Source organism: Marmota monax, unplaced genomic scaffold, assembly GCF_021218885.2.
Source record: "Marmota monax isolate L192 unplaced genomic scaffold, Marmota_monax_Labrador192_F-V1.1 WCK01_AAM20220418_F8-fsc00005, whole genome shotgun sequence".
In the NCBI taxonomy this organism is placed as follows: domain Eukaryota; kingdom Metazoa; phylum Chordata; class Mammalia; order Rodentia; family Sciuridae; genus Marmota; species Marmota monax.
In genome coordinates, this window is record NW_026692254.1 from 15,192,159 (window position 1) to 15,218,261 (window position 26,103).

Here is a 26,103-nt window from a genome sequence, read left to right on the forward strand (position 1 = left end):
TTTGACTGTATGATAATTTTAAAAATAAATGAAAATAAATCCAGGTAGGAAAAATTGGAAGACAGTACACTAAAATTACAGTGTTATTTGCTTATGATGATAGTATTATGGGAATTTTTTCATAACTTTATTTTATTTATTTATTTTTATATGGTGCTGAGGTTCCCAGGGCCTTGCATGTGTGAGGCAAGCAAGTGCTCTACCGCTGAGTCATAACCCCAGCCCCTATTATGGGCATTTTTCTTTATTTTTTTATTTTACCAATTTAAATGAGCACATTATTTTTATAACTAAGTAGTAAGATTATAATGCACATATCCAAGAACTCTAAGACCATATTAGTTTTTGAAAGTTGGGAAAGGGACAATTAACCCTTCATATTGCAATAATATCTGAAGACACTGTGCATCTTGGGTTATCAAGGACATTTCAAATTGTGTCCAGGGATCTGTTTATGATATTGATTAAGTATGCAGTTCACTTTAGAATGTGCAAATGGAAGTAATCATAGAATTTTTGCCTTGTTAAAGCCTCTTTTATTTGGAAGTTTGGTTTTTTTGGAGGGGATACTGGGGATTGAACTCAGGGGCACTCAACCTCTGAGCCACATCCTCAGCCCTATTTTGTATTTTATTTAGAGATAGGGTCTCCCTGAGTTGCTTAGCACCTCATCATTGCTGAGGCTGGCTTTGAATTAGAGATCCTCCTTTCTCAGCCTCCCAAGCCTCTGGGATTATAGGCATGCGCTGCTGCACCTAGCTATTTGGAAGTTTTACTTCTATGAAATTCTCCATTCACCTGTATGTTTGTGTGTGTGTGTGTGTGTGTGTGTGTGTGCTGGGGATTGAACCCCAACCTTTCACATGCTAGGCAAGTGCTCTACTGCTTTATTCACCTGAGGCCAAATAAGTGAGACTTTGTCATAATGTGATAATAACCTCATGTGAACATGTTACCTCATTTGTCCCTCACATCCCCTCCTCTGCCCCTGGAAGGTGAGTAGGATCAGTGTAGGCTTTTCTGTTTATAAAGAAGAAACTGAGGGGCTTGGGCTGTAGCTCAGTGGTTGAGCACTTGTCTTACACATGTGAGGCACTGGTTTTGATCCTCAGCACCACATTAAATAAATAAATAAATGCATAGATAGATAGATAGATAGATAGGCAGATAGATAGATATTGTGTCCATCTACAACTGAAAAAGGGAAGAATAAACTGAGGCACAGAAACTCTAGTGAAAAACAGTGGGCAATAAATGTATCATTTGCTATAACTTTTCTCTCAGGAAATAGATTGCACTGTTTGGTTGCTTGCCAATCGTGATAAATGGTAATATTCTCATTTTTTTCCTCTTGAGAATTTTATGGACATCATTAGAAATGAAGTAAATGTGTGTTGGAGGAGAGAAAATATTTGGGTTTTGTTGAAAAATTCACAAGTGCATTGGCTGTAATTAATTTCTCCCATCTGTTTGTTTTTCAGGATTTTATATTGCACCCTGATTCTGCCTCTGCATTACCTTGAACCTTTCTTTTCATATATCTTCCTCAACCTACAACTCATGATCCTACAGGTCCTTCACCTTTACTGGGGTTATTTCATCGTGAAGATGCTCAAAAGATGTATATTCTTGAAGGTAAGGGCTGTTCAAATATTATTGTTTCCAACAAGTCGACTTCATTGCCAGATTAGAGGTGGAGCCCAGATGATGGAATGCACAAGGTAATTTATAGGTTAATCAGAATGTTTTTTTTATTTGATTATAATTAATGTCATTGTGTTTTATAGTGATGGGCATTGAACCCAGGGCCTCATCCATACTACACAAAGACTCTACAACTAAGCTACTCTTTGGTTATTATTGGTAAAAATGTTCTCTATGATGTAGTTAGATTTTTCGTGAGTAGGACTCTGAGGTACTTTTAAGAAACTGCTTTTAGAGGCTGGGGCATAGCTCAGTGGTAGAATGCTTGCTTAGCATGTGCAAGGCCTTGGGTTCAAACTCTGGCAACCCTCACCCTCAATAAGTAAATAAATAAACAAACAAATAAATAAATAGATGAATAAAAATTGATTTTATTTGGGAATGTTATTTTGAATTTTTTTAATTAAAAATTGATTACTACTTTTTAAAGAATCACCTAATAAATCAAAATTTGCTGTACTGAGTGACCAGTTTTATGATAGCTGAGTAATATTTCAAAGTGCTTCCCTGTGCTGAGCATCCAATTTGCATGTAATGGTCTCTCCCTGAACTTGCTTCTACTTTCTGAAATATTTTTCATCATTTAGTTGTACTATGTTTGTAAAGACATCTTTTCTAGATGCAGCTATGCATCACTTAGCAATAGGACATGTTCTAAAAGATGTGTTAGGTTATTTGGTTGTCATGTAAATATAAAGTATGAAGTGTACTCACACACATTTAGTTGGTATAGCCTACTGCACATGTAGGACATAGTGTGTGTGTGTGTGTGTGTGTTGTAGCTGTGTGTTGGTTGTGATGAGTGAAATAACGTGAAGATAAATTAAGCATGAGAATATGATGTGACCAAGTGGTTTGGTAAATACAAGATCGATGAAGCTGTTACCAGCAGAACAGAGCACAATGTTTTATAATACACTTGTTTTAGTAAGTATCAAGAATACCCTATAAAGTAATTACAAAATGAATAGTAAATATAAAAAATAATCGCCTAGTCATTTATTATCATTCTCTAGTATTATATACTGTCCATAATTGTCTGTACTATACTTTTATGTGACTGGCAGTGCAATAGGTTTGTTTACACCAGCATCACCACAGACATGTGAGCCACTATTGTGCTATAATGTCATGATGGTTATAATGTCAGTAGGTAATGGAAATTTTTCTCATGGGACCGCCATCATACATGTGGTTCCTTATTGACTAAAGGTGGTTATGTAGCACATGACTGTAATAACAAATTGATAATACCTTTTAGACAATAGAAGATTTTGTTTTGTTTTGTTTTGAATTAGGTGTGGGTTTCAATTCCAGAACAGTGTGAGAAAAGGACTACAGAAATGAATAAGGCACAATCACTGGCTTTAGGGAAGTAGTCCGTATCTACTGGAGGAATATTCACCTACTGTCAACAAAACATAATGTATAGAATATCCTGTGCTAAATAGAGGTTCCAGAATCTTTCTGTGAAAGAAAAAGATAAAAGAGAAATTCATTTACTCAAGGGACCAGGGCAAGTTCCACTGAGTGATGGAGTTTGTGTTGCACTTTTAAAATAAGGGGAAAAATGAGATCCCACTCCTTCTTTGTCTAGAAATCACACATCTAAGGAAGTGTCAATTAGCCATGCTTCAAGTTGAAAGTTGCAGCTGGCCCATCCTGGGTGTTATCATCTGTGTATAGCAATAGCATCAAACATCATGGATAACTCGCATGCTATATGTAGGCTGGAAACAGTCAAATAAGTTTAATTTTTTGGCTCAAACCTCTGATTGATTTATTTTTCCATTTTATTATATGAGTCTCAAAGATGACTGAAGAGTTGACAGGCAAAATGAATATTGTAAAAATTAACCTGATTTTTTTTTTCCATCTTAACTCTTGGATCTAGACAGAGATATAGGAAATTGAGATACCACTGGATTAATTTTTTTAAAAATCTGAAAGGTTTTTTTTTTTTTTAAACTAAATTACTACTGATACAAGTGTGTTTCCTAGAGAGGGGACTCTTTCATTCAAGTTGGAGTGCCAAAAAAAGGAACTTCCATTGAATGGTTCTAGCTCATGAAAAATCTGAATAGTTTTACTATGATCTGTGAAAAAGTTATCTTATGTCCAAGTGTCTAATAAAGTTGCAGTAACTGAGATAAGGTTAAGAATTTGAACAGCTAGATGATTTGCATATCCTGTAGTTGGGTTAGAGGGAGGGCCCTGAGCTGAATCTGTAATTCCATTGGATCAAGCCTTCCTGGACCTCCTATTCTCACGCAGAAACTAGCCCCTTAGTAACTGGTGAGTGACAACAATTACAGTCCTGGAAGGGACCCAGGGGAGAGCAAATCTTGGAAGCCAAAAGATACTCTAGTTTGGTTTTGTTGTGATTTTCACATTTCTGATTTATAAAGGGTCATGCCAGGCCCGATTAGAAGCCTAGCAGTCTGGCAAGCCATGGACAAGAATCCCTGATTTCTTATGCTGTACTTTGGGAAAGCTGTTTCCAATTGCAATTTGACAGCAGTGGTGAAGGGCCCCACAGCCCTAATCCTTGTAGTTCTTATGACTTCAGCTGGCTTGCATATGCACTCTGTTTTCCACAGCAGTGGCAAAACTGGCTGTGAAATCAGCGTATTCCTCCAAAGCCATAAAGCCTCCTTTTAAAGAATGGTATTTGAAGGCATAGTTGCATTGCAAAGGAAAGAAGAAGGGTAGAGGCAGGAGCTGAAATTCTTAGAGGAACAAGTAAATCAGTTTTCAACTCTGTTTAAAAGTATGTAGCATTTAATGCAGCTCCACTTGTTACTAAGGGGACTATTCTCGGATACTTTAAAAATGGAATTGCAGAAGTTCATAGGCCTCCAAAAATTTCTGGTAAATCTTATGACAGAGATTGAGAATTTGGCCTTCAATTTCTTATACATGGCAGGTTCTAAGTAAATAATTTTAGAAATACAAATGAAAAAGTAATTTGAGGAAAACAAACAATATTGTTTTGGGTGGAAAATTATAAGCTAATTTATTATCAGTTATGATCTCCATGAATTTGTACAGCAGACTGAGAAGAACAAAATGTTTATACTTCATAAAAGTAGCATTTTTCTGCAATGTTACATCTTATTTTCCCTAAACAATGGAGTTCTGGTATATATATACACGTGATGAATGAAGGCCTCCCACTCTTTGCTTTTGTTTTGAATATCTTAAAACTATCACTGTGATATCAGAGGACAAGGCTTGGCTCTGAAATGTGATTCCTATAAAGTGGGTGATTTTGTGATGAACTACCAACCCACACATCACATCAGGAAACATGAAAAGCTGACACATTCATCTTGTCATGCTCTTTGCAAATATGAGAAGTGCTTTGAGAGGAAATGAGAAGGAACATAGTATGCTTTTGTTTAATATTACTTAAGAGAACTTGATCATCCTTAAGCGTTTTTTTTCTTTTTTTTAAATATCATACTGGGTCCTGGCCAACTCAAGCATGTCTCTGTGACATCTTACATTGGTGAAGAGCCAAGTCATTCAGGGGGAGCTGGCGCACACAGCCATTAAAGCTGGGGTGGAGACACTAGCCCCTTGGCAATGTGCCCCAGCCATCTGCAACTCACCAGGCAGCATCTCTTAACTTCATAGAATGACACTTTGCATACCCTGCACTAGCTTAGTTAAAGAAAGGAACATGGTAATAAACATGAGGAAACTGAGGCCTGGACAAATTTATAAGGATTTTTGGCAAAGCCAAAACTAGAACTTCAGTCTTTTAACTTGTAATATTTCACCTGTTTTTATCATTTCTCATTTGAATTAAGGACAAAAATTTAATAACCAGAAAATTAATTTAAAAACTTTCATGGAGTCAAAAATAGTAAACAAACCAAGTAATCAAAACAATAGTTTAAAATAGAGCACATATCCCTTAACTTACTTTTTGAACTTTTTAAAAGCATAAAAAAAATATTTTCTTAGGTTTTTTTGTTTAGTTTACTTTTGTTTTTAATCCCAAATCACTGCCACATAAAGCAATTAGGTAGCTAAGAATACAGGCTCCAGGCAGTTTCAAACCTTTGCTTTCCCATTTCTGGCAGAGTGATCTTGGGTGTATGACTTCTACTCATTACCTCAGTACCTGCCTTTTAGGATAAAGCCCTTCCTACATCATTAGGCACATAGTAAGCAGATAATAAACATTAGCTGATATTATCATTCTCATTACTTCTTAAGCAAGTTTCTTCTACTGAATTACAAAGAGCCTGCTGCAAATAACAAGTTGTCTGGCAGTTGGCTCTCATCAAAGCTCTTCATTTTAGACAGTGCAGCAGCTGATGTCAGGTGTTAGAATCTGTGGCTGGCAGCCAAAGGCTCCAATGACAGTTTTCAAAGTTGTCTTCTGCCAGTTGATTTTCATGACTCACGTTCTGTATGATCCTTTTTGACACATTCTTTCAAATGTCAGCATATTAGAGAAGAAACACAAAATCTGTAACATCCTAGATGCCAAGAATACTATTAGTCAGTACTAGCAGATATAAAAACTGTACTTGGTTGGATGAAAATTTCATAAAAATGTTATAAAGGCTGATGATTGAAATAAAGTATTATAGAGGTGCTCTTGATTTATATTTCTATATTCCTGAATATTTATGCAGATTAACTAGTTTGATAATTTACTTCAAGAAACAGTGGAATTTATAAACTTATAACGGCAAAAAATCAATGTGGTCATGTTTACTGGCTTAGAGAATTTCAAATCTGCGTATACTTCTACACTCTACTAAATAGAATCCCTGTAGAGTTTAAGGCTGGAAGAGACCATTAAATGGCCCACCATGACACCTGGCTCCTCTCCTCAAGGTCTTACTATTGTTTTGAGCACGCCACTCACATCCACATATGTGAATGCGTGCTGGCTTTAAGTTTCATGGTGAAGCCACTGTCAACACCCCTCTGTTATACAGGAAGAGAGTGAGTATGGGTGACAAAGTTACATGACTTGCCCAAGGAGACACAGTAGTAGGATTCACACTCATGAAACCAGAAACTTCAGAGCCCAGGTTGTAACGCTGTGCTCTTCTTCTTTCCTAGTAGTTCAGTACCTGTGAATGTATGACTTTAAAATATAAGTAATACATATTTTGCAGGTGTGTTTTTTTGTTTTGTTTTGTTTTGGGCAAAATACCTTTATTTATTTATCTTTATGTGTTGCTGGGGATCTAACCCAGGGCGTCACACATGCTAGGTGAACTGTCTACCACTGAGCCACAACCCCAGCCCTTGCATGTGTTTGTGTATTTTTCTGAATGTGTATTTAGTATAGCTTATGCTCAACTCACAAATTCCACAATATTTGACTTTGCTTACTAATCTTTGTTATCAATTAATAATTGATAAATTAATTCCTGCTCTTCATACAGGGCATTCTAGAAAATTGCATGAAGTCTATCCCATTTGGGGATTCTCTGGCTTAAAACAATTATAAACTGACTCTGAAAGGGTAGAGTTGCTTAAAGAAGTCAAAGTTAAAGAGTCAATCATCTTCATGGCTCTAAGATAATAAAAGTAAAAAAAAAATGTATTATCAGTGAGAGGCAGGTTTCATAAGTAAGCCCACCTCTTCCTAGCTCTCTTGCTTTCATGGACTTACTGTTACTTTGTCCTTGACTTGGAGGCCTCCATATTGGATCCATAAGTATAAAAGAACACCCAAATGAGTGCTCCAGAGAAGACCCAGCTGCAGGATTTTATCTTGAGATGGAGGCAGGTCTGCAAGGAGGGCTTATCTGTTGAACACGTAAACAGAGGCATAGAGCTGGTGTGGGGGGGTGTTCCAGGGTCATTCAGATCAGAACTTGGGCATGCACATTGATCTGAATTCCAGTCAGATATCTTTTCCCTACCCCAGGATAACATTGTCCTGCATTCCTCTTATAATTGGATATTCAATATCTTTGTGCAAGCTATTTGGAGATTCTGTTGCTTTTTTTTTAATTCTAAAATGATTCCTCTTTCTAGTGTGTTGGGACAGTGATGTGATAACCACATTCAGGAGTTGCAGTGCCTCTCTGCAGCTAGGGACAGGAGGGTGTCTCATCAGCTTTTAATTCCAGCAAACAGACCTATGAGAGAAAAAGATTAAATCAGTGTTTTTTTAAAGAAAGTAAATATTTCATTTTGGCTTTCTTTACTCCACTTGTTTCTTGAAAATAGGTATGGAAAGCAGCTGAGAACTGTTACCCTAAGGAGATTTTGGTCCCTAGGTGTACATTTAAAAACAGCCATCCTCACTTCTCTTCAATTGCCAATGAATTATTTGATTGCATGAATGATTTGCCATACTTGCTTTCTCACTTCCCTTTGCACACTCTTAAATTTCTTGTCTGTTTTCTAAAAATGGTTTTCAAAATGCCAGTTCTTTGAAGACAATGGACTGGTCAAGTCATTTGACCAGTAGAAAGTCAACTGATCAGTTGTCAAACAAAGGAACTTGCTTCAGAGGAAAGCAGCCTAATGCAAGCATTTCCTTGACCTCTGTAGCATTTAAATCCTGCCTTTCTTTCCTCTTTCCCAAATGGTGGCTAAGATGTCTTCTGAGCCACTGATCAGATCTTATTGTTGTTGGAAATGAGGGCAAGGTTGGGGAAGAACCAAGTAAAAAGAAATTAGAAAAGCTCTGATATTTCTTGCACCCGTGATTTGAAAAATCATTTCACAAAAATGGAATGCATCTTTATATAATCCTGAAAAAAATAGATCATCTTCATTTTATTAGTAGAGAGACAGACAAGCACACACACACACACACACACACACACACACAGATGTCATATGGAATTTGAGCTTTTCACAAGGGGCACAGGCACAATTCATGGCTTGTTAATAAATCTACACATTTACGCCAAGATGTAAAAGTTTTATTAGTGGGCTCTTGGGCCAGAAAGATTGGTAAAAACAGGTGTGGGGAGACTCCATGCTGACCAACACTGTCCCTGTTGATCTCCCACTATTTTCTGTGGCCACATCCTGTATTCATCTCCCTATCCCCACTACATAAGTCTTAGAAGAGAGCTTCATGTAACACAAAAGAAACCTTATTCCTGAAAATGCATTCAGTTTGTAGCAGAGGGTATAAGAAATTAGTTTTTAAAACATTTCCATTTTGATCTCTAATGTGGGCTTTAGTTTCTGAATGATTTATCACACAGATGACTTGATCCAAGTTCTGTTTTGGGAATAGCCAAGTATGTCATCTGAGGAGCTCTGGGCTTTCAAAGGAGCTGTGTTCTTTCAGAGTTTCCTTGCCACATTCAAGGGCTCAGGAGATTCAAGGAGAGTAGCACTGGGCACACACTCTTCACACAACTCCACAGTCCATGCTCTGGAGGCCCAACCTGAGTGAGCCTTGTCATTTCTAATGGGCCTTAGATTCACAATGGCTCCAAGTAACTGGTATGCTTCTGTAATATATTTTCAGTGTGAACCTGGAAATGTGGTTATGTCTGTCAAAGAAAAGGAATTGGCTTAGGATGGGACCAATGAAGTATCCCCAGAGCCCTCTATTGAGGCCTGGCCACAAAGGGGATTTTGGCTTAATGTTAGAACTGGCCCTTCATGGTAGCTACATCTATGTAACAATTTTATGGTCGCTTCCACACAGAAATCTACTTACCCTCTTAACCTGGATGTGAGATGGCATGAAGAATGCGAGGAAATCCAGGCTGCTGGGAGGGCCCCAGGATCTTGGCTGCCCAGCAAAAAAGAGGAATGAGGAAATGATTAAACTGCATGAGGTTGCAGAGTTAGCCTGGAGCAAACATGACCCTTTGAAGCTTTCTGTTGCCATTGTTTTTCCTCTTCATGTCATTTGAGAATTATGTGTGTGTGTGTGTGTGTGTGTGTACGTGCGCTCATGCATAAGAGCATTTGTGTCTCCCTCTGGAGAATGGACAAGTCAGTTCTGCCTCTCTTCAACTCTGTGCAAGTCAGTTCCCATCAGCCCATGATAAGACTTAGAGAAGGAATTGTTGTGTGTCTCCCTACCACAGGCGTACAGAGCCTTGGTCCCCAGGGGTTCTAAGCACCACACCACCCACAGGGCATTCCTTGTGTGCCTGGTTCCAGCTCCAAGAAGAGGATCCACATTTCTTCTAGGTCAGGAGGCACACTACCAATCAGAGGGTTCAGAGTCCCAAGTACTTACTTAAACAGGAAATCTTGAAAAAGTCTTTAATTTTTTAAACTGTTTTCTCATTGAGGTTAATTACTATCCTTCCTTCCCTAAAGGACTGTGATGAGGAAAAAATGTTCTACATGAAAAACTGTTGAAACTGTGAGGTAGAGTAAGTGGCAGTGGTGGTGTTATAGCTTTGGAAGCATACCTTTCGCAGTTTCCAAGCACGGCTCGATTGCAGTTGATCTTTCCTGTTCTTCCCACAATCCCAGACACTCGTTTCTCTCAGGCTGTGAGTCCTTATATGAGCTGCAGCCCATTGGAGGGCCTGGAAACACTTTATCTAGCTGTCTGATGAGAAAATAGGCCTCTTCTGGGGTTCTAGAGCATGAGGGGTGCTCTAGAAGGTAGCCCTACTCTAGGAAAGGAGTTGGGGCCAGGCCTCACCTTGCCCAGAAGCTTACAGAAGGTTTAGGGAGACGAGTGTTGCAAGTGCTGCATTCACTGCTTCATCTGGTTTTTTTTTATTTTTATTTTTAGCTGTAGATGGACACAATACCTTTATTTATTTATTTATTTGTATGTGGTACTGAGGATCATACCCAGTGCCTCATCCATTCGAGGCAAGCACTCTGCCGCTGAGCCACAATCCCAGCCCCTCCTCTGCTCTTTTTAGTCACCATGGAGACAGTAGCCCTCCTGGTCTTTGGTCTCCACAGAGACTGTATCTTAGCAGTCAGGCTGAGCCTCCCTTCTTTGAGGCAGCCTTTAACTCTGCAGGCCTGCCTCTAGCTCAGGGCCCTGGTGACACTTGAGGATGGATGATCTTTTATTGTTAGGACTGTCCTGTTCATTGTAGGATGCCCACTAGATGACAGTAGCATTCACACTGGTTGTGACAACCAAAACTGTGTCCACTTGTCAAATGCCCACTGGAAGAAGTTGTCTTCATGGGAACCATTGCCTCTATGTATATATGTCCATTTCCTATCTGTGTGGGTAAATCATGTTCTCCTCTTATTTTCTAAGGTGGTAAAAAATGTAATGTTTTTTATATTTGCCTACAGATTTACTTCAGCCTGTCTTCATTTCTTGTGTAAGTGTCTATCTGGTATTATTTTTCTCCTGTCCTTTTCTCCCATGAAAACACACATTTCTTGTACCACAGGTTTTCTGGCAATTAATTTTACTAGCTTTGTTTTTCTGAAAGTATTTTTTCCTTCATTTAAAAAATGTGGTTTTGCTGGGTTTAGAATATCACATTAGTCTCCCTTCCATCATTCCTTCCTTTCTCTCCTTCTGTCTGTTTCTTCTTGCAGTACTTCAAAGCTGTTAATCTGCTGTTGGTGAGATGTCTGTTAACTTCTTATCTTTATCCTCTGGCTGCTTTTGTGAGTTTTCTCTGCAACATTGGTTCTAGCAATTTGACTATGATGTGTCCTTGTGTATTTTTCTTTTTGTTTATTGTGGCTAGGGTTTGTTGAGCTTCTTGAAACTATGGATTTATGGCTTTTATTGAATTCAAATTTAAGCAAGTTTTTAAAAGTTTCTTCTGTATTCTCTTATCCTCTTCTGAAACTTCAATTACCATTTGTATTGGCCTACAAGTCATTGACATTCTATTTGTTTTCAGTATAATATTTTATTTCAAATATTTTATCTCTATAAATTTCATTTTGGTCTTTTTAAATCTTTCATTTCTGTCCTTATTATGTTTCAAATTTTCTCTACCTCTTTGAATATATAAAGCATATTTACAATAGCTATTTTAATATATTTGTAAAAATTCTATCATGTTTGGTATTTCTGGGTCTATTTATGTTAGTTAATTTTTTCCTAGGTATGGGCCATGTTTTCCAACTTCCTTGCAAATTTTGTAATTTCCTGTTGGGTGCCAGACATTTTGAATTTTACATTGTTGAATGCTGGATTGTGTTATGTTCGTTTAAATAGTGTTGGATTTTGCTTTTGTATGTAGTTAAATTACTTTAGTAAAGTTGTTCTTTGTATGGCTTTCTTTTAAGTTCTGTTAAGATGAAAGCAAAATAGTCTTTAGTCTTTCTTAACATTCTCCCAATTGCCCATGTAGTAAGAATTCTTTTTACTCTAGACATTGACAAGACAACAACAAGTGGCCAACCCAGTATGAGCTCTGGGGATTGTTCTGTGCATGTCTTTTGGGTCATTTGTTTTCTGCCCTCAAGTAGTTTCTTCATACTTTTCACAGATCAGTACTCAGCTAAAGACTGAAGAGAACCCACTACAATCTCTGGTTCATGCTCTCTCCCTCTCTCCATGGCTTTCTTTTTCCTTCTTCCCAGTATTTTGCCCCATAAATTCTGGCTTCTTTAACTTTGATAATCCCAGTCTCAGTTTCCTCAACTCAGTGGCACCACTGGTCTATTTGGGTTCTTTCAGTACACTGGCGTAATTATAGGACTGTCATTCTTCATTTTCCTTTTCTCAGGAATCACAGTCCCTAACTGCTTTCTGAACAGTATATAAAACCCATTGTTATATATATAGTACGTAGTTTCCTAGTTGTTTAAGGTATTCGGGAAGTCTATCAATATTTTTCCATCCTGGCCAGAAGCAGAAGTCATAGTATTATATTTTCTAAATAACAATAGTTAATATACTTCCTGAGACAGGCTGCTCCAATGTTCAATCAAGTCTAATAGCTAGGTGGCTCCTTCTTTTTTTCTGATTTTTCCCCCTAGGCTAGTGCTGTCCAATGAAATATAACGCAAGCCATGTACATTTTAAAAATTATCTAATAGTGACATTTAAAAATAATAACAGGCAACATTTATTTTAATGATATATTAGATGTACTTGATTACCCTCTTGAGCTCTGCTCCTTCAAGGCTACCACTTGCTGACTCATAGAGTCTGGGCCCCCTTTTAAGTAGCAAGGGCTATGAACTACCAGGGTCTCATGTGGCATTTACGGCTTCCCTTTCTCTTTCTGAGGTGATGATGCTGTCTGTGCTTCCCAAGTCCTGCCCTCTCACCCTACCCATGTCCATAGGGTCCTTCCAGCCTCCCTTCCCCACTTTTCCAGCCACAAGCTGGAATTGGAATGTGTATATATTTTTCTTCTTCTTATAAATTCTTTGAACAGTGTTCTCTGTTTTCAAGGAAAGCTGAAGTCATGTGTCCAAGGTGATTCTACAGTTGTTCTTGGAGTTTCCGGGGGAAATTTAGAATTAGGCTACCACCAATGTTCTTCAACTTCAGAAGCCCTCAAATAAATAATTTGCAAACTTGGGTGTTTGAAGTTTTTTTAAAGACAGGTATCTTACCACGTACTTCACAAATGATGTTGACCATGTCCCAGTTTTGGAGGGCTCCCCAGAGCAGAACAGAACTACATGGTCACTATTCAAAGACCAACCAGATCCTGTTACTCTTCAGAGACAAATCAGATCCTATAACTGTTGTATTGGAACTAAACAGTTTTTGAGATATGGTCTGATAAATGCAAAGTCAAGCGAGTCTGTTAGGTCTGTTTTTCTGACAACTCCATGTCCATTGATGCAACCTACTTTTGTATATAGTTGCTGATATTCATATTATGCTGTTAATTCATATTTAGCTTGATTGATTAAAACCTTTAACTCCTTTTCACAACACTTTCCTCTGTTTGGGGATTGTGTGGTGTTGGTGATTTTCTCCTCTTGTTGGAGGATAATTTCCTTCTTGTTAAATTTCCTGTTGCTTGATCAGGTTATCATCTGAGACTTTTGTTTGAAAGCATGACATTTGGTTACAGGGACTTTAATGTTTTTGAGGACCTTCATTTAAAAGGCCTATTAAAGAAAATTAGGAGAATTCTATATAAGCCAGCTCATTAAAAAGTCATTATTATTTTGCCTGATGTATTTTTTAATCAGGAGAGGATTATATTCATAGTTAAGGCTTATATAGAATAAGGTACATTGCTCATATCCTGAGATCTTCCAGATTCCATATTTTTACTTGAGATCAACCTACTACTTACTGGCTATGTTGGATACAACTTTCTAGAATGACCTTTTGGTATTTGGCAGGAAAGTACTCACAGTCTGGTCCCAATCAGACCACTTCAATCAAAATCTATGAGGTAGGAACCAAACTGAAATTTTTGACAGTCTTCTTTCCCACCCAAAGTGAATCTAATTTGAGATTCACTCAGTTAAGTAGAAAAAATAAGCTGTGTGTGTCCTCTCCATCACTGGAAAAGTGTACATGGATGTCTCCATTTACTGGGTTCACTTCCTAAAAACCAGCGATATCTGAATTTTGCCCCATCTTTATAAACTTAGCCAACATATCAACATTCTCCTCTTGCAAATTTTAACAGAAGTAGTAGATTCTCATGTCACAGTGGCGTTCTCTGCTAAGAAAAACTTCATAAATGAAAATTTAGTCTGTTGAAATAAGCGCGTTTGGATTCTTTGCTTAGTAGAAAACCAGAATTCTTTAAATTTTATGTGTTCCTGGAGAACTAAGAACATGATTCAAATTAATCATGATTTATTAATTATTTTTAAATAACCATTTATTTTTGTAAGATGAAATACACTTCTAATTTTATATTGCCTTTCTGGACTGAAATGTAGTCATGAAATAGACTAAGGAAATCAATTTGAAATGATGGAATTCTAGAACTTGAAAGAGACCCAGGTGTGTGATTCTGCTTCAACTTTTCCTTTTCACCAACAGCAGCGATCTAGAGGCTTATGGCCCTGCAAGTAGCCTGGCTGACCAGAGAGTGGTCTGTGACAACCAGCCTGTGTATTGCCCAGAGACTGTTAAAAATACATCATCTAGGGCCCCATTAGCCACCTTCTCACTGAGAATCTACAGTTCATAAAGAATCATAGCTGGCTCATGTGCACATTAAAGTTTGAGAAGCATTGATCTAGAAAATTTATATTCCACATTACTGAAAGGAAAATGTCCGTATGTAGCCAGGTTTCAAGAACTCAATTTATATTTAATGCATCTCCTTTAAGGAGGAAAAAAAACTCAATTGTTTTGTTCTGTGACCTCGTCAACTTGGATAATAAGAACTAATATAGCACAAAGGAATGTATTTTGCTAGTCAGAAAATTAAACTCTGAGTGAATGTGCTTCTTCTTTTTTTTTTAATACAGTGAAAGTTAAACATTTGCTTTCAAAATGGTGTAAAATGCTTATTATATTGCTCTTTGTTTTACTGCCAAGTATGGATTTAGACATGGAGTCATTCACAAAGCTGTGGGACATTATGAGTCATTCACAACCTCCTGGGCTTTTGACATTACAGCAAAGCTACAGATTCTTGATCAGAGAGTTTAGTTACAGCATTTCAAATATACAACTACAGTTTTATTGAAGACATAGTTTCAGATGTTATTCCCAGAGATATGTGGAAGTACAGTGAGCAGAGATTATTCATTTACTAGGAGTGAGCATTTTATCCTCTGAGCATTAGTATATATTTTTTCTCATAGTCTAGGTTAGTGTTTTTATATATATATGTGTATATACACACACACACACACACATATATATATATGACAGCGGAATGCATCACAATTCTTATTACATATACAGAACTCAATTTTTCATATCTCTGGTTGCATACTTAGTATATTCACACCAATTCATGTCTTCATACCTGTACTTTGGATAATAATGACCATCATTTTCCACTACCATTAATAACCCCATGCCTCCTCTCTTCCCCTCCAATCCCTCTGCCCTATCTAGAGTTGGTCTGTTCCTCCCATGATCCCGCCCTTATCCCACTATGTATCAGCTTCCTTAAATCAAAGAAACATTTGGCATTTGGTTTTTTGGGAATGGCTAACTTCACTTAGCATTATCTTCTCTAACTCCATCCATCTACCTGCAAATGCCATGATTTTATTGTCTTTTATTGCTGAGTAATATTCTATTGTGAATATATGCCTAGGTTAGTTTTGTTGTTGTTGTTGCTTGCATTCGTTTTTGAGGAATATAGACCAAGCCCAGACACTTACCTTAACTAATAGGCAAACCACATATAATTAATAAAAACGTTTTTCTTCTGGAATCCTAAAATACATTTTTAAATTATGTAAAAAATAAGTCCCAAAGCATAGACATCAGGATTTGAGTTGAAACTTTGTGTGTGTGTGTGTGTGTGTGTGTTAACATGGTAAAGAGTCATATAATAATTGAGTGATGTTAGTTGTATTATATTTTTTGTACATGCAGGTTGGTGAGAGATTTCCATGCTCTGTCATGTGGTAGTGAATTGAAGGAAATAACAAATACTTCAGACTGGGTCCTTAATAGAGCAAAGAGGTTTATTTAGCTCGCAGTTTTTGAGGCTGAAAGTCAAAGATCCAAGCTTCTGGTCACATCTCACTGGGTCTAACTCAGCAAAGCTGATCACATGCTGGTAGCAACCACTCTTACCCATACCTCAGCACACACCCATTTCTCTCTGTAGGAACCACTGGATCCACCTTTGAGTTACCCAGCCTCTTGCATCTAGTTCAAGCCTTCACACTTATAAGGACTTCTTAACAGAAAAAAATGAGACAAGGTTTCTACTTGTTGAAAAATTTCCATTCAGCTTTGAAGTTAGACTCTAAGACGGTATTTCCCAACCTTCATCATTTCTGAGATTGATGTTTGTACCGTACATAAGGGTGAACCTAGGTGGGACTCAAAGCAGGAGGGGTGATCAGTGTGACTCTAGGCACCTGGGGCTCTGGTCGCTTCAAGAGCTAAGACAGAGGCACCTCAAGGACTGAAGGGATCAATATCTCAGCACACCTTTTAACCTTTCCATGGCACATCATTTGGAAATCTGTGGTGTAGAATAGCCTCTTAAATGACCACTCCACTGTGGTTCAGTTCATGATAAGTTGGTGCATTTCCTTTAGAAGCTGAGCTGGTGGACTGAAATTGTCTAAGAACAAATAATATTTTGTCTATCCCTAGAGAGGGGCAGGAGTGATACTTTTTGAATTTTCAGAAATCTTATCAACAATAGCAATCTTGCTCCTCTAAGACAGAGAAGTGGCACTGTCCAACAGGAATTGTCTGAAGTGGCTGCCACAAACCCTGCTTCAGGGGACTGCTGGTCTATAGGAGGTATTTGGAGACTAAGACATGTGCAGCTGTGTCTCAGAGGGCCAGCCTGTGCTGCACAGCTCAGTGGACTGCTGTGCCTGCTTACTCTGGGATTGCAGGCCACACCAGCTCAGAATTTGGAGTCTGGCCCACAAGATTTGACATAGCTTAGAAATAGCTAAGACAACTTTTGGAGAACTGAGAAGTGCAGGGGCCTGTATCAAAGAATTCAGCTGAGTGCAATAGGCTGGAAAATGAAATCTCCTGTAAGAGAAAGATTTTTAGGTTTTTTCTGTGAGCAACCAACTAAGTGAATGGTGGTTTCATTTGCTGAAAGATGAAAGATCAGAGAGAACTGTAGTATAAGTGGAGGAGACCAGCATCTGATAAGACTGTTAGAGAACTGAGAGATTGGCTAACTCTTGATTTTTTGAGTTTGAAGCCAGGAGGACAGGTTCATACTGGGGATTTAAATTTGGAAGTCATCTACATTTAGATGATATTTAATTAATGCTGTGGTATAGGTTCATTCATTCACTCAAACCCACTCACCACTCACTCACTGACTGAACAAGTACCTACTGCATGCCTACTATATACTAAATGAAATTGCCTATAAGAAGCTAGTGAAGACAAGTGGTCTATTACAGTACATTCTAACTCTTCCTATTCCCCATTCTCCCTCTTTTTCTCTCTAGAGGTGACCACTCCTTAAAACTTGTGTTCTTCCACTCATGCTTTTACACATTTATCATGTTTGAGCGTAGCTATACATATTATTGTTTCCTGTATTTTAAAACTTTACACAAATGGTATGACCTAGTATATATAATCATGCAGCTTGATTTTTTTCCTCTTTATAATTACTCATGTTGATAAATGTCTCCTTGTGAACATGGGTGGAAATTTCTCTTTAAGTGGAATTGCCAGGTCTAATTCACTAGATGCTGCCAAACTATGTTAGGCAAATTGAACTCTATAAAATTATTTTTTAACTTAGGACATCAAAAGACTATCAACAGAAAAAAAAGGTAATCCATAAAATGGGGAAGTATTTGCAAATAATTTATTTGATAAAGGATTACTATCCGGAGTATAAAGAGAACTAAAACTCAAAACAATACAAAAGTAAAATAAAAACGTGATTCAAAATAGGCAAAAGACTTAAGAGACCTTTCTTCAAAGAAGATATATAAATGAGCAAAAGCACATGAGGAGATGCTCAGTATAATTATTCATCAGGGAAATGCAAATGAAAACCACGATGAGATACCACCTCACATTATTAGGATGGTGACTATCAAAACCAGAAGATAATAAGCGCTGGTGGAACTTTAAAATAGTAAACCACTGTGGAAAACTTCTGGTGATTCCTCAAAAAATTAAATATAGACTTACCACATAATTGGCTATTCCATTTTTGGGTATATATCTAAAATAATTAAAAGTAGATATCTCTACACAGCATTAATTCACAATAGCTAAAACATGGAAGCAACCTAAGTGTCCATTGATGAATGAATGATTGAGTAAAATGTGATATATAATACAAAGAAATATTATTTTTACCCTTGAAAAACAAATTCTGACACATGATACACCCTGGATAAAACTTGAGGATAATGTGCTAAGTGAAATAAGCTTAAGAAGACATACTGTATGATTCCACTTATACGAGGTATCTAGAGTAGTTAAAATTGTAGAGACAGAAAGCAGAATGGTGATTGTCAGGGGCTGAGGAGAGAGAGAAATGAAGATCTCTTAAACGGGTACAGCATTTCAATTTCACAGGACTAAGATGGAGATGTCACACCAGATACCCTCTAGAGTCTGTCTAGCTCTAAAACTTGCTTTTTCTCTTAGAAATGCTTTTTCTCCCCCTTCACCCCCTAGTGCTGAGAATTGAACCCAGAGCCTCACACATGCTAGGAAAGTGACATATCACTGAGCTATATCCCCTACCCCTTTTAATTTTTATTTTGAGACAGGCAGGGTCTCTCTAAGTTGCCCAGGTTGGCTTCAAATTTGTAATCTTTCCAAGTAGCTGGGATTACAGGCATGTGCCAATGCATGCGTAAGCTCATTTTACAACAGTCACTAGTATGGCAATATGTAAAAACGTGGATGTGTAACTGATGTGATTCTGCAATCTGTATACGGGGTAAAAATGGGAGTTCATAACCCACTTGAATCAAATGTATGAAATATGATATGTCAAGAGCTTTGTAATGTTTTGAACAACCAATAAAAAAAAAGTCTTAGCAAAATGAAAGAATTTCCTAAGGAATAGAAATAAATTAAATAATAAATTATAATGCCATAATAAGATAATTAAATTATAACTAAAATTAAATTATTTTATTTTGATTTAATAATAAATATTATTTATTATTTAATACATCAAGATAAAACACATTCTATTTTACATTGGTGAGTTGGGACAGTATAAAAGAAAGATTTTGTGTCTGGCTCTGAAATTTAAGAGGAGGCATTCTGTATACATTGGACCTGTCACAAAAATTGGCTTTATTTTATCTTCCACAAATCAGGGAACTATGAATAGGCAACTTTTAAGGTCATATTTTAAGCAATATAGACTTAAATACCACAGGATTTAAAAGATTTTAGGCACCCTTAACAGCCAAAATAATCTTGACAAAGAAGAACAAAGTTGAAAGACATAGACTTCCTGATTTCCAAACTTACTGTAAAGTTACAGTTACAAAGCAGTGTGGTATTGCTATAAAGACAGACAGACTGACCAGAGAGCCCAGAAGTATACCCTCACAAGACTGTCAAATGGTTTTTGATAAGGGTGCCAAGATCATTCAGTGGGGAGAGAACAAATTTTTTCAACAGTGATTCTGGGAAAACTAGATATTTACATGCTTTAGGGCTGAGTGAGCCTTTGGATGTGAGACGGTTCATCTCCATGCCCCTCCCCAGAAATGTGCCTTACATAAGACAATTTTGTCTTTTACAAGAGTTTAATAAGGTTAAATCATTTTGGTTCCAAATTCAGGATGTTCTGTTTCTGCTAGTTGTGGGATGTTCTGTCATTGACAGAGGGTATCCTTCATGGTGACTAATTTCCAGCTTTTCCTCTGAAGGCAGTTCTCCTCTGCCCATGAGGTATACCACATGAACAGCATTTTCCAAGAGCATTCCTGTTTAGTGATATGAGGGCTCCAAGACCTGTTAGGACCAGTAACAAGGTCTCCACCAAGTCACTGACTTGCTGTTCATGCTTTTCACTGTCCTTTTATGTGACCAAAGAGGAACCATTGGGGCAAAAACTTTTTTTTTTTTTTCAAGTTTCAAATATTTTATTTTCTTATTCATACAGTATGAAGTTTTCTAAAGATCCCACAACATGACGTATCATGCAGAAGAAAAACTAAACATTCAACATAAACCACCCCCTCCCTTGCCCACCCTTCACACAAACTAAAAAAGAGGAAGGAAAAAAAAAAGGGAAAGAAAACCCCTCATTCCCGAGTAAGGAAATAATGTTTGCACTATTTTTCTATAACGCCAGCCAAGATATGCACAAGCAAGAGAAATAGAAAGCATTTGCTAAAATATCGGTAACAAATAATTATGTACAAAAAATTCACAAAACACTAGTTCCCCCTTGAAGCAGAGCACATGGCAGTTGACACTGGAACAGATCAAACCACTGGCTGGGATTGTAAGCCACGTACTGATCCAGAGGAAGAAAGTTACATGTAGTGGAGATTTTCAGTTTGAACATTAACATTTCCAAAGTTTGGCAACATTATCTTTTAAAATTATGCAAATTATGTAAAAAAGAGGTACATTTTAAATCGATCTACATGCAAAACTCCATGTCATGCAAGGACACCAAGCACCGGGATTTTTCTCTCACAGACAGAGCCCATGATGTGCAGCACTCAGTTGAAGGAACAGCGATGGCAGGCAGGTTTATTCAATTTAAGATTCATCCACCTTGATTTGACCTGCCCTTTACCACTCATGATTACAAAACCAGTTTTTATAGAAAAACTATATAGGGAAAGACTATTGTCATATAAAGCTACCCAAAATGTTTTTCTTCCAGCCAATAGTACCTTTGCAGAAAAGGGAAGGGATAACATCAAGTGGTGGAACATGATACACTACTTTTATATCACACAAATTTATTAAGTTACCATCCATTACCAATTGTATGGGCAAACAAAAAAAAATCATGCGCTTCCTATGCCTTATAAAAAAGTTTATGCAGTATCAATTTAGATAAAATTTTGCTCTTCTGTGGCATATAGATTAGCAAGATTTCTCCCATTTAAATCACAAATGTGTGGGTGTTTAGATACATACATGCACATTAATGTCACCAGTTTCTTAGATTAGCTGCAAGTCTTTTGAAACACAGAAGGGAAACTCATGATTCAAACAGGACTTTAAAAACAAATTATTCATCTATATATAATGAAACAAACAGATACCGTAAGCAGTTACATGATTACTTCAGGTTTTCATTAAGTAATGCTAAAGAGAAATCATGAATGCCTCAGATAGCTTCTGGTCTTTATAAAACCACGGGGCAAAAACTCTTAAAACTCTTGAAAGACCTTGCAAAAATTACATTCTTCCACCTTCAATTATGAAATAAATAGTACTGTTAGTAATTTATCCAAGAGGACCCAGAGCTTTTTTGGAGAAAACTCAGTTGAATGAATAGTAGTTATGTTAGCTAGTTCTAGAAAGCAAATTATCTAAAGTGATCAGAATGGTAATATGCTCTCTTAAATGGTGACTGCTAAGCCTTCACCAGGGGGAAGCTGGGTCTGGCAGAAAATTAGCAGGTGTGCTGCCCTGTGCCTTGGCAAATGAGAACTGTGCAGTTACCACAGTCCTTTGGCTGCTGAAACCTAGGACCACCCCTCCACTATTCAAAGAAGGTTTGGATCTTTCTTTATGCATGTAAAGTTTGGGGCCATTAATGATTTGTGGGAGGGTTCAGAGTCAATAATTTGTATCAGAAGAGTTCTAATACCCCAGAAACAAAACCTGGTAACCTGGTAAATTCTAGCAGCCCTGTAACAACACCCAGTAGGGAGTGTTGGTGTACAACAAGTGGAAGGGTAATAAAATAAAAGAGGCTGGTTGATTCCAAGAATGGGACTCATGCTGGTCATGTAAGAAAAGTGTTGGCACTCAATCAAAGCAGACCGGTAGAGTCCCAGAAACCTCTGTGGCTTGATCTTTAGCAAGTATGTACATTCCTCGTTCCCCTAGAGCACATTTGATTTGGTTTTGCTTTATATTAAGTGTTTTAATTGCTGGAAAGGTTTTATAAATTGGTTTGTTTCTTTTCTTGCAGGATACACAAATTTTTTAATATTTATTTTTTAATTGTAGATGGAAACAATACCTTTATTTCATTTATTTATTTTTATGTGGTGCTGAGGATCGAACCCACGGCCTCACACATGCTAGGCAAGTGCTCTACTGCTGAGCCACAACCCCAGCCCACAAATATTTTTTATAGAACATATGGTCTCCACCTTTTATTAAGCTTTTCTTATTTCAGCTGATATGTCTAGAATACTTTACCCCGTGTTTTTCAAATGGTGGGTTATAAATCATTAATAGGTTGCCAAGTTCACCACTTAGATTTTGACCTTCAATTTTAAATGAACTACAATAGAATATGTCAGTGTCTGTTTCACTTAGTAAAAATCATTAGGGATGAGCTTCATTATTTCAGGCCAGTCCTGATGGCATCAAAGGCAAGGTCAGAATAGGGGAGAGAAGAGGTGGTGAGCCAGCTGGTGCTCAGGTCAGGAGGAAAAGAGAGGGCAATTTCTTATATGGAGAACTGACCTCAGTGAGAACTGGGGTGTGTGTGTCTCCTGGGGGCCCTGTCTTTTCAAGTATTTTGCACAGCCTTCTCCAGCAGGGGTCTGCAAAGGACTGTTTTCACTCTGTATGCCTTGTAAAAGTTACTGAACCCCTCCCAGCCTCAGTTTTCTCTCTTTTAAAGTAGAGAATGCTTCCTGTGTCCTGTGGTTGTGATGAGAAAACGTTATTGCTTATAGTGACTTCTTAGTTCAGTGACTGGCCCATAGTAAGCCCTCTAAGTATCTTTGCTGTTATTTTTATATTAAAAATGGATAATTATGATTGTAATGCATTCCACTATTGTCATGTAAGAAATAAAAAATGACATATTTAAGATAAAATTGAATTTAAAATAAGTTTTGATTTATATTTGGATTACACACACTGTCTAATCTATATTATTCAACCTTGCATAACATGCAGCCAACTACATGTCCACCCAACAAACTCTTACTGCCAGGAAATCCATAGGGCTCCTTTCTGAGTTTGGTTCATCATGGAAGGCAGTGGCTTTCAACCCTGCCATACCCATAACCCTTCACTAGCCTGATATTAAATTCCTAGGTAATATAATTTACCTAGAAATGTAATTTCAAAAAAATAATATAATGCCCAATTGTCATTAAAAAAGAGATAAAATGGAAGGGTTTTCTGGTAAAATATACATTTTGTACATAAAATGTGTGCATGATTATAGTAGAGAGCATAATAAAGCCGACAGTGATTGTATCTATAGAATTATACCAATGGGCAAGCTATGAGTATGGGTTGATACAGGTGACTCGAATGTCATTGGTAGTGTTGCCATCAGTGACATGGTTTTCTGGAATTGAGGAGTTCAGAACAAAACAAATTATATTCTTTCTTTGATTTATATACATAGTTTCATGCCTGGAAAATTCAGAACACATTTGTTTTTCCAAATCCATAGGAGATTGGTCCTAGGACAACCCCCTACTCCAGGATACCAAAATCTGCAGATGTTATATAAAATGATGTAGTATTTGCATAGAACCTATGCATATCCTCCTGTATACTTTAAATCATTTCTAAATGACTTAAAATACCTAGTTCAATGTAAGCACTATGTAAACAGTTGCTATAATGTATTGTTTAGGGAATTATGAAATTAAAAATTTATACAAGTTCAGTACAGAGGCAGTTTCTTTTCCTTGATTTTTGGTCCTCAGTGGGTTGAATCTGCAGATGTGAAACCCAGAGAAGACAATATATTAAAGCCATGCAACAGTTACTATAGTTGGATGTAAAATGGTGTTTGATTCTAGTCCTGAGCAGGGTTTTCACCTGCTCGTATGTCTGGTGGGACATGTGAATGTGATGTATATTTGAAGGATGTTGGCTTCTCTAGCTTCTCCTCACTAAAAGTCGGTAGTGCTCCCAACAACCTTGGCAACCATGAAGATGCCATAAAGTCTCAAAATGCACCAGACAATCTAGGGCCTCTTCTTAGAGATGAAGGTGTAGAAGATGTGGCTGGGAGGAGACAGGGTGGCACTCTTAAGGACTGGTTTCTTTCATCGCTAAAGCAGCTCCTCAAGTCTTAAAGAAATGAGTAGATAGATGCCAGTTTGTCTTTCTGGAAAGAAATTAGGTTCTTTGTTCCTTTTTAAGTTTCTCCTTGTTCCCTACAAAAATATTTTGATAAAGGAATAGGAAGCTTGATGGGCATTGATGTTCCCTGAGTATGGCCCTGTCCTGGAAGATTCCATCTAGATGAGGATCTAAGATCCAAGCTACCAGTATGTCAGAGAAAATATATCTTTCTCTGTTGCATCATAAGGAGATTTTGAGTTTACTCCTCAACGTTTTCAGTGAAGTTTGTTTATTTTGAGGTGCTTCCTGTGTTGTGGAAAAGCACAGAACCTACAGAGAAAAGTCCCATGAAGTTTAAATTTCTGTGACTAAACCAGTAGAATATGTGCATATTGGTTTCTTTCAAAAGCCACTTTTTTGTGCAGATTGCACCCAGAGGAGGTATTTGGTTACATTTATCCTGAGACTCTTGGGAGGTGGTCAGTTTTAATCTGCTTGTCACAAAAGAAAAAATAAGTTGTATGATTATGGAATGTCATCTTGAAAAATGATGTGAGAGGAAACTGCCTCTACCTTCCTCCTCCCATCCCCATTCTAAACTGGGTTTAATAGAAATGCTTGTGAACTGGCTTAGTGGGTGACCCTGGGGTCATGTCCATCACTAGACTTGCAGAATTTTCTTACTTGTTTTAATAATTCATACCATCTTTATTTTTCACAACCAGGGCCAATCTATACCAATCCCTGACCCCTTTCTCAGGGTAATGTTTTCCTTCTAGGAGATTTCCTAGCAAAAATACTTTGAGAAGCAATGCAAGAAGAGGAAGAAACATAAAACTCTTAATTAAAAACTGTAGTTAATGAACCCCTGCATAAAGAAAACATCATAATTACCGTTAATAAAAATACCTGACAGCAAAAATGCCTATCCAAGTAATGCCTTACTTAGCAAATGGTTATTGGGGAAACCATTGTGTGTTTTTTTCTTTTTTCTTTTTCTTTTCTTTTTTTTTTTTTTTTTGGTACCAGGGATTGAACTCAGGGGCACTCAACCACTGAGCCACATCCCTAGACCTATTTTTTATTTTATTTAAAGGCAGGGTCTCACTGAGTTGTTTAGTACCTCACTTTTGCTGAGGCTGGCTTTGAACTTGAGATCCTCCAGGCTCAGCCTCCAGAGCCACTGGGATTACAGGCATGTGCCACCACGCCTGGCTGTGTTTGCTATTTTAAAAGAAATCTTTTAAAGTGTTGTTTTAAAAAGTATCAACAGTAAAATATATTTTATTCTGTGATTTTTAACATATGTATATATTTGTGTAACCATTGCCATTATCAGGATATAGAACAGTTCCATCATTCAAAATAACTCTTTCTTATAACTTAATTCCTCACTGCTGATTATCTATTTTCCATCCCTATAGTTTTATCTTCTCAAAGATGTCATGTAAATGATGTTAGTATGTCATATAGTAGGTGACTTTTGGAGACTAATTTTTTTTTTACTTATACTTTTGAGATCCATTCAACTTTTTATGTGTCAATAGTTTGTTCCTCTTTATGGTTAAGTACTGTTTCATTATATGGATATACCATAGTTTATCCATTTAAAGGACATTTGAGTTGCTTCCATTTTTTGCAATTATGAATAGAACTGTTATAAATGTTTGGTTTATATGAATATTTATTTCTCCAGGGTATATACTCAGGTG

The 26,103-nt window shown here is 37.2% G+C and overlaps 1 protein-coding gene across 1 annotated transcript in view; it reads left to right on the forward strand.

Moving 5' to 3' along the window:
* The window catches only part of Cers3 (ceramide synthase 3), a 97,028-nt gene that overhangs the window by 64,175 nt on the left and 6,750 nt on the right, over nt 1–26,103 (forward strand). The window contains exon 9 of the mRNA XM_046436042.2: nt 1,482–1,635. Within this exon, the coding sequence (XP_046291998.2) occupies nt 1,482–1,635 (154 nt within the window). The remainder of the gene's footprint in view (nt 1–1,481; nt 1,636–26,103) is intronic.